The sequence below is a fragment of the Gymnogyps californianus genome, chromosome 3 (assembly GCF_018139145.2).
Source record: "Gymnogyps californianus isolate 813 chromosome 3, ASM1813914v2, whole genome shotgun sequence".
Lineage (NCBI taxonomy): Eukaryota > Metazoa > Chordata > Aves > Accipitriformes > Cathartidae > Gymnogyps > Gymnogyps californianus.
This window is the reverse complement of record NC_059473.1, coordinates 56,575,775-56,585,155: the sequence shown is the minus strand read 5'-3', so window position 1 is coordinate 56,585,155 and position 9,381 is coordinate 56,575,775. Positions and strand designations below refer to the sequence as shown.

The 9,381-nt window shown below is 52.7% G+C and overlaps 1 protein-coding gene across 2 annotated transcripts; it reads left to right on the top strand.

Annotated features, from left to right (window-relative positions):
* Positions 1 to 1,194: 1,194 nt before the first annotated feature.
* Positions 1,195 to 8,930, top strand: ZBTB2 (zinc finger and BTB domain containing 2). Of its 2 annotated transcripts, XM_050893995.1 has the most exons (3): positions 1,195 to 1,231; positions 5,352 to 5,535; positions 7,562 to 8,930. In XM_050893995.1, exons 2-3 carry the CDS (start codon positions 5,363 to 5,365, stop codon positions 8,922 to 8,924), a joined length of 1,536 nt encoding a protein of 511 aa, XP_050749952.1. In that variant the 5' UTR covers positions 1,195 to 1,231; positions 5,352 to 5,362; the 3' UTR covers positions 8,925 to 8,930. The 2 variants fall into 2 exon arrangements, with proteins under 2 accessions (XP_050749952.1, XP_050749951.1); XM_050893994.1 differs by lacking the exon at positions 1,195 to 1,231 and having other exon boundaries at positions 5,330 to 5,535.
* Positions 8,931 to 9,381: the final 451 nt, after the last annotated feature.

The following is a 9,381-nucleotide window of genomic DNA, read 5'->3' as shown; positions in this document are numbered from 1 at the left end:
GCAAACCCAAGCTTTCCACTTTCGTGCTCTGAATCACTCTTTTCGACAAGTGAACTTGAAATCTCCCACCTGACAGTTCAACCAAAGCGTACCCGGGACAGCTTCACAACGACCGGCCCTCCGAAGCCCCACGCCAGGGGGGTCGGGCCCCGCAGCCTCCCCTTGCCGCAGCACTGAACGAAGACCTCACTACAAACGACACCCGGAGAGGAGCCGGGGGGACGCGGACGAGGACACCCGCTCACAAAGTTCGCGCCCGAGGGCCCCAGGACACCGCGTCCCGCCCCCCCGCTCCGCTCCCGCAGCCGCCGGTTTGTCCCCGTCTCCCCCATGCCCGGGTCCCCGGTTGCTCCGCGGGAAGCAGAGGGACGCACCTGCGCCCGCCACTTCTCCCCGGAGAGCGGGGGGAGAACCCGAAGGCACCCCACGCCCGCCGCCCCGAGCCTCGCTTGGCCGCCAAGCACCGCCCGGCAGGAGCCAGCCGGTGCCCCCCGGCGGCAAGGCCGGGCGCCCCCGGCGGCACCGGGCGCGCTGGCGGCGGGCAGCCTCTGCCGCCGCGGCGAGGCCGGCAGGGCGCCGGGAAGGCGGCGGCGGCGGCGGCGGCAGCGGCAGCGGCGAGCGCAACGCAGCGCCGCCCCGTCCCGTCCCGTCCCCGCACGCTGCCGCGGCCCCGAGCCGGGCCCGCCGGGGAGCCGGCAGCGTCCCGGCCCGGCCCGTTATTCCGCAGCCCGGACGGCGGAGGGGCGCTGGCTGCGGCGGGGCCGCCCCCGCCCGGCGGCGAGCGGCGCAGGGTGGGGGGGCTGCACCGGCCCCCACCCGCCGGGAGTTTTAAAGGGGCAGCGCGCCCGCCGCAGCACCCGCGCCCCGCTCCGCCGGGGGCGGAGGCTTTCGGCCGGGGGGTGCCCGGCAGGAGCGCGGCGGCGGGGCCGGTCCCGCCGGTGCGGCCCGCGCTGCGCGCGGCGGGCGGGGGAGGGAGGGGCGGGCGGGGGCTGGGTGGCTCCTGCTGCTGCTGCTGCTGCCGCCACAGCGCTCGCCGCCTCCCCTCCCCCCGGCGGGGGCTCCTCGCTGCAGCCTCTGTGCTCCGCTCTCGGTCATGTGACCCTAACGTAACCGGACAGGAAAAGCCGCCGCCGCCGCCGCCGCGCTGACTCCGTTGTTGCTGCTGCTGCTGGGCGCGGAGACGGCGGCGGCCCGCGCGGCACCAGGCGCCTCGGCGGCCCGCGCCCCCCAGGTGAGCACCGGCCGCGCCGCGCCCCGCGGGGGATCCCGGCGCCGCCCGCACGTGCGCCCGGCCCCGCCGCACCGGCCGCGGCCCGGGCTGAGGCGGCGGCGGCGGCGGGCGGGCGGGCGCGGGGGCGCGGCGGGGCCTGCTCGGCCCTACCTCCTCATTGTGTGCGAGGGGCGCCCGGCCGCGGGGTCCGGCCGCGCCGCGGCGGGCCGAGGGGGGCGCGGAGGAGGAGGAGGGCCGCGCCTGGCGCCGCTGGGGCTGCCTGGCCTCCTGACAAACCCCCGCCGGGCCGGGCCGGGCCGGGCGGCTCCATCCGGGACACAGCCCGGGGGGGGATGGGCCCGCGCCGAGGGGAGGGGAGGGCCGGGCCGGGGGGGGGTGGGCCGCGCCGGGAGAGGGAGGGGCAGGGGGGGAAGGGGGCGGGGGGGGACCGGTGTCGCCCGGCGCCGGGCTGGGGTCGGCTCGGCCGGTTGGGGCCCGCGCGCCCTCCCTCCCGCAGCGGGGCGGCCCCCCCCTCCGGCGGCATCCGGCGCAGGGAAGGGCGGGGGAGGAGGGCGCCGCGCGGCGCGGGAGGGGGCGGCCCCGCCTGTCTCTCCTCGGCAGGCTGGGCGGCCCTGGCGGCGGCGGCAGCAGCGGCGGTTCCCGTCTCGCGCGCCCTGGCGGCTCCGCTCGCGCGGCGTCTCGCGCCGTCTCCGTCCGTCCGTGCGCGCGTGGCGTGCGCGGGGGGGGGAGAGGCGGGCGGAGAGAGGGGAGGAGGGGCGGGGCGCAGCCAGTGAGAGCGGCGCGCGGCCACCCGGCCTTCCGCCCCGGCGGCCAATGGGAGGGCGCCGTCACCTGTGCCACAGAGGCCGAGCGTGACTCCGGGGACGAGGGGGGCGGGGGAGAGGGCGGGCGGCAGGCCACGCCCCCCCCCCGCCGCGAGCGGCGCCCCGCCGCGCGCTACGGCGCCGGCAGGCGGCGGGAGCGCCCCAGCGGCGCGCACCCCTTCCCTCCCCCCGCCCCCCTCCTCCCTCGCCCCGCTGCCGGCGCGCGCGCGCGGTCCCGTCGCGGCGGGCGGGGCCGGTCCGGGCCCCAGCGCGGGTCTCCGGCAGCCGCCTGCCCGCCGCTCGGGGCTGGGGGCGCCGGCAGCGCGCTGCCGAGCCGCTGCCGTTGCTCCGGAGGCGCGGGGAGCGGCGGGCGGTGGGGCCCGGCTGGTGCCCGCTGGCGCTGAAGTGGCAGGAGAGCCGGGGGCTCGGTGGGAGGTTTGGCGGCCGCTGAGGCGTGTGAGGGCCGACCGGGAAGCGCCGGGCTGCGCTTGAGCCGGGCCAGCGGCTGAGGGCCGTCAACGCGGCCGGCTTCCCCTGCCCGAAGGGCTGCCGGTCTCTGCTCTCTCCCCCTGCCTCATCGCTCGCAGCGTTTTTCTCGTCGGCCTGTTTCTCCCCGTCCGTGGCGCGGTACCGGCTCTTTCTCAGTCTCATCCTCGACCTGTGGCCACCGCTTTTCCCTTCGTGGTCTCCGAAATAAACGTACGCTTTCGGAAGGGACTCAGCCTCGCGTGGTTTTTCACCCACCGTTGAGCAAATTAGGTAATTTCAAAAGTCGTGATAAAGCGGAGCCAGGCCAGCCTGTCAACCATACAATGGAAGGACTGTCCCTATAGGGTTTCAGGGCACAAGAAGTGTTTTACACCGTTGTTGAATCAGTCAACACTAAAATGTGGCCTCGCTGGTGTTAATCATCATTTTATTTAGCTAAGGGTAAAACTCCTGAACATACGCTTACCGATAATGTACCCTTCTCTATATAAAAGAGAGACAAAGTGCTTTCCTGACTCTTTTCCTCTGCCGTATAATTTCCTTAGCGTGTAATTCTTCTAGTGCTTCCAGTTCAAAGCGTTAAAATATCTCTCAAATGCACACAAAAACGTGGTGTTGCGCACGTGTACGAACGCCGTATCATTTTGTGAAAAGATTAATTCAGGTCTCTGATGAAGGGTAACAGCTTCAACTGCCACAGTGACTGCTGTTTGGATAAGGGTGAAACTATAAGCTAAGCAAACTTAGGATGATAATACCTAGAAAGAATGCCTTCCTGGCTTGGAGTTCCCTCACATCGATGGTTTGCTGTGCCTGACAAGTTTTGCTGTCCAAGTACAAACCAGACTCAGCACTGATGAATTAAAAAATGTAGCACACCGAATAATCTAAAGTAAAGCTACCAAAAAAAAAAAAAAATCTAGCGTGTTTTCCGTAATGTCACAAAGTATACCTGCATGGAGCATCTTGCAGGATTAAATAATGATGAATGTGATTTTTGTTACCACTGACAGCGAGTATTCCCTCTTTTGGAGGGAGGGAGAGGATTTTAGCATATTGTTTGTAGAAACATAATTATCCAAACAGTAATTTAGGGAGAAGAGGATGGACCTGAAGAGAGTTGAAACCTGTTTTTTTTCTTTTACTAACTGTAAGAAAATAATCAACTGTATCTTAAATTGTATTTCTTTCTTTGCCCTTATACCCCTGACTCAAAGGAGTTCTGATCTCATGTGAATGCAAAGGAATGCATTTGGTCAGCCTGGTTATTGGTTGAAATACGAGGGCATTCTTTACTGTCCAGCAAGTACAAATACTTGTTTCTCCAATGACTAAACGTATTGGCATATGTGGAATACGCTTCCATTCTCTTTCCCAAAAAGCCACACTCTTACTGTATAGAAGAAAGAAAGAAGCTGTTTGTACCTTACCTAAAATTTTGGTAACTTCCTATTAAATTTGGAGGGAAAAAACCAAGACTTTTTATAAATTTACTGCTTTTGACCCACATCTCCTGGTTTCACCTTCTCTTTCTTTTTTGTTTATAGAGCATCTGCACTGTTCTGGGCATAACGTGCCCAGGAATTTTGTTGACTTCTCTTGCTGCTTTACATGGCTACGTACAGACCTACATTACTTCATACATTCACTTTTTCTGCTCAAAGCTCTGTTTGTTTTGGTAAAGTTTGTATCCACTTGTTGATCTTACTAGCCCTATGTTCATCCATCCGTCCAACCATACGCAACTGCCCTAACGAGTTTCCCTGGCTGTTTTTTTCCCAAAGTTATCAATTCTTGCTTCCAAGGCTGCCCGCGAATCCTTGAGAAAAAGTTTATAGCTCTCAGGTAGTTCTTTGCGGGCAGCCTCCAGCAGCTGGTACAAGGAAGCACAGGGAGGGTGGGGGGCTGCGCAGGCCCTGGTTTAGGGGGGCTCAGGTTGGTGCCACGTTTCACCATTAATTATCCTACCTTGTGCCAACGGCCAGCGATGGACGGAACCGCACCTCTCACCCTTCGGGTTTCCTGCTTTGCTAGGCGAGCGTGAGGCACTCCGGCACGCAGGCTCCTTACAAAATGCTGTTGTAGCTGATCTCAATAAATAAATAAACAGTTGTTGAGTGAAAAGATTGGCCCCTCCTGTTCTGATAGTCCGGAGGGCTTGCCAAGACCTAGAATGAATTCATTGTTTCAGCCTGGGAAGGCTCAGGTATGTATCTGGCATTTCCCAGGAGAGGGCATAACCATCAGAATGCTTAATTATGTAATGTCGGGTTTGGATTCAGCTGGATGGACACGTAACTTTTAGGTAAAAGATATACAGAGACACTGACAATTCAGGTTAAAAGTATCTAGCTTGTCTTTTATGGGGTTCTGCTCTTGTCTCTCCCACCCACTTAGGTGAGGGTGACTAATATCAGAAGGGAGATTTATTTTTCCTGTTTGAACAGATGAGTGGCAGCCAAAACACTTCGTTCTTCCCATTACAAATAGGTGTTTTTACTGCTTATTAACATTTCTTCCTCTCCTTTAGCTATTTATATTTCTGTATCCAAGTCCCTCCCCATCCTTTTTCAGAACTCTTTAGTCCTGGCTCTCCTTTGCTCTCTAAGCCTTGGCAAATCACTTGCACCTTTGTGAATCGCATTGCCCATCATGAAACAGAGATCCTTGCCTACGTGTAAGATATCATTTATACAGTGTCTTGGCATTAAGCGGCGTTACTAAAGCATGGCATATGGATATTAGAGGAAAATATCTGTTAAGAGACAGCTACTGTTGCATCTGTGCATCTACTGTTAAGTTTTACATGGAAGTCATTTGCTTTTCAGAGTGTAAAAAAATGGATTTGGCCAACCATGGACTTATTCTGCTGCAGCAACTAAATGCTCAGAGAGAGTTCGGTTTCCTGTGTGACTGCACAGTTGCCATTGGTGATGTCTACTTCAAGGCACACAAATCGGTCCTTGCTTCTTTCTCCAACTACTTCAAGATGTTGTTTGTTCATCAAACCAGGTAACTATAAAAAGGTTCACTGTTTAAATGTTGTTCAGTTAGCTAAGCTAAGGAGGTCTAGCAACATTTTGAAACCTGAAAATGTTCTTTTTGCTTCTTGCTATCACATAAGGAATATGGAATCCAGCTTTATCTGCAAACTAGAATCTCACTTTAAAATGTGTTAAAGTTGAACTGTGATTCATTAACACAGATGTTATAATTTAGCACAAGTTCTTTATCCTTAAAAAAGCATAGAATTCCTAGAATTGAGTATTTAAAGGATCCTGTCTTCACTCTTGCACTTTCCTTCCCCCACTCACTATCCTCTACTCTGTCTTGGCACTATTCTTGACATTTCTGTAACATTATATACAACTCAATAGTATTTGCTCAGAGATTTTGAGAAATTGACTTATAGAAGAGGTTAATGTGGTTCATTTTTTTTACAGTTTACCAAAGTCAGTTAAATAATAAAATACTACGTAGTGGTGGAAAATAAGGGTTGGGGTTTTTTTGTGGTTTTGGGGTTTTTTTTTGTTGGGGTTTTTTTTTGCGGGCAGCCTTACATGGAGGGCTTTGAAAAGATAATGAAAGTGTAAGACTGTTTTAAAGATTTTTTTGGTCTTTTCTGTTTCCCAATTATTTGAACTATCTCAAAAAGTTTATGTTAAGTGAGTGAAACCCTTAACTCTTTGGCTAAGAGTTCTTAGGCAAAAGTAAACATCGAGGACAGAACTGCATTTGCACTTCTGAGACAGGACTGCAGGCAGATGTATCAGTCTTGATGCTCCATCAAGAGCACACAGTCATCTCTGGAAGACAGCATTGCAAAGTTTACTTTTGAGTAATATATCTGAATTCGAAAGCAGTCAGAGAGAGAGCTCAAGAAGGGTGCACCTCAAGAAATGGAAGAATTGGCTATAATTTCCTCCTCAGCTTGGTAGCCTACTGTGCTTAGAGCATTCAGACCGCAGCGCGCAGTCATGTCCATTTCTGAATTTTTGTTTCTGTCTTTTATTTAATGTTTGTTTAATACAAGAGCTACAAATAACTCTGGAAAACGATTAGAATCCCAGATCCTCTCCTGTTAGCTAGCTGGCCTAACCAAGATGTTCCTGATTTTCTTTCTTCTTCTGTGAACCTTGCCTCTCTTTCTGCACAGAGATCCAGCTTCAACCGGAGGAGTGGTGGGTGTTTCAGTCCAGAGTATCCTAAAGGTTGATGCATAGGGCATGCTCTCAGCTGGAGGACGGTGTTGGTTTCAGTCCTGTTAGGCTGAAGAGGGCATCACAGTCAAAGCGCCTCCCTTTGTTGAGTGCTCTAACCACGGGACTGTTAGGCTGACCAGGCGTACCACTGGTGCTACCGCTTCTTCCTCCCTATTCAAGGAAAGAAGCTACCGTTCCGCTTTGTAAGGAGCCTGGCCTCCACGGCTTAGATGTGCTCAGGCTACACCTGTTGCATCAGATCCTCAGGGGATTCACACCCTGTCCTGCATGGTTTCTGGATCGTAATGCGGTTGAGACAAGGTGATACCACACATTTGCAGAACTGTAGCTGTAAACACTAGTAGGACATAGAAGCCAAACAGGCAAGTGCCAGATGAATTCTAGGTGTTTTCAGGGCTAAGTACTGAGAAAAGTTTAATGCATTGTGAATGTCGAGTCCAGTGCTAGCAGGTTTTAATTTAGCTACAGACGTGTTTGAATCCAACCAAAAAAAGGGGAAAAATATCTTTGCAATTTACAAAATATATTCATATGTGACAACAAATCTATAACATAACAGCAATTTAGGAAGGCGTAGATTGCAATGGGACAGCTTTGTCTTTCAAGACAGTTACTTCCCTGAGGAAAAAAATGTCATCTTTCAAGTGGCCAATAAGATTAGCTCTTTTACGTTAAAGCGTTTCTCTATATTTACTGCAGATTCTGTCTTTTGAATTTAAGTAGATGCCTCCGATTTTTATCAATGCTTGAATAACCTAGATCTGGTAAAAAAGATTTTCCTTATCTCTTATTGATCATTTTGTTTCACCTTTCAGTGAATGTGTCCGTTTGAAAGCGACTGACATACAGCCAGATATCTTCAGTTATCTCTTGCATTTGATGTACACTGGGAAGATGGCACCGCAGCTCATTGACCCAGTTCGACTAGAACAGGGAATAAAGTTTCTGCATGCATATCCACTAATTCAAGAGGCCAGCCTTGCAAGTCAGGGAACTTTTTCTCACCCGGATCAAGTTTTTCCATTAGCATCTTCATTATATGGCATTCAGATTGCTGATCACCAGATAAGACATCCCACTAAGGTTACATCAGCGACTGACAAACTCGGGCGAGAACCAAGGCCACAGACATCACGGATGAACCAAGAGCAGGTTTCTGAAGGCTCACAGCTCTCGCAGTTAGCTACAACTCTGCCACAAGTGACCCGGACAAATATGTCCACTTCTGACCCATTGCCATCTTCTTTATCTCCAGAATTGGTATCTGCTGCTGGTAATAATTCACCTGCAGGAGAAGAGGCCAACATGGAAGCATCTTCTTCAGATGAACAGCCTGCCTCACTCACAATAGCACATGTCAAGCCAAGCATTATGAAAAGGAACGGAAGCTTCCCAAAATACTATGCCTGCCACCTCTGCGGTCGCCGGTTCAATTTGCGAAGTAGTTTGCGTGAGCACCTGCAGATCCACACAGGAGTTCCCTTCACGTCTAGCCAGCAGGGAGAAAGTAATATTTCTTTGTCTCTCTGTAACAACACAGCTGATAAAGATGCCGTGGAAGTGCCTGAAGCAGGGATGATTAGTGACAGCGAGCTGCAGCAGATCTCAGACTCCCCAATAATTGATGGGCAGCAGCAGTCAGAGACACCACCCCCTTCCGATATTGCAGACATAGACAACTTGGAGCAGGCAGATCAAGAGAGGGAAGTAAAAAGACGGAAATACGAATGTTCCATCTGTGGTCGCAAATTTATTCAGAAAAGCCACTGGAGGGAGCACATGTACATACACACTGGCAAGCCCTTCAAGTGCAGCACTTGTGACAAAAGCTTTTGTAGGGCTAACCAGGCTGCCAGACACGTGTGCCTAAACCAGAGCATGGACACGTACACGATGGTGGACAAACAGACTCTGGAACTCTGTACTTTTGAGGAAGGCAGTCAAATGGACAACATGCTAGTACAGACCAACAAGCCCTACAAATGTAACTTGTGTGACAAAACGTTTTCAACTCCCAATGAAGTAGTCAAACATTCGTGCCAAAATCAAAACTCTGTCTTTACACTAGAAGAAGATCGCTCCATTCTGCTAGGTGGTGGGGACACAGAACCCACAGAGACTGATAATGCAGTGTTAGCCTCCATCAAAAAGGAGCAGGAAGCAGTGTTGTTAGACTGAATGTGAAACCTATATCAATTTTTTTAAAGTTTCTTTACTCATTTTTTATTAAATCAATTTTTTCCTTCCCCCACCTCCCACCTCACTTACCCCTGCCATCTTTTCCACCAGCCTCCTTCCCACCCTTTGTCTTCAGCAACCAGAACTGTACTGGCACGTTAGGAAACTGGACTTTGCCTCTCCCACCAAAACAAACAAAAAGCTCTTGCATCAAACCACAACATAATTGATTTTAATACAAAGGAACGTGTGAAAAAATAATCCAGCTAACTATATTGATAGTATTAGTTAATCCAAATTTAATAGATTTTAAACAAAATTTAGATTGCTTAAAAGTGTATTTAGATACAATGATGAGTGTAATGAGAAACAGAGTATCAGTTTGGTAAGCAAAGAATATATATATATATATATATTAGTTTCCCTGGTAAAAGGCATTTCGAGAAGACCTGGCAAA

Coding starts and splice junctions, on each gene's coding strand:
- ZBTB2 (XM_050893994.1), top strand. CDS start 5,330: ATGGAAGTCATTTGCTTTTCAGAGTGTAAAAAAATGGATTTGGCCAAC. Junction 5,536..7,561: donor TTGTTTGTTCATCAAACCAG/GTAACTATAAAA, acceptor TTCACCTTTCAG/TGAATGTGTCCGTTTGAAAG.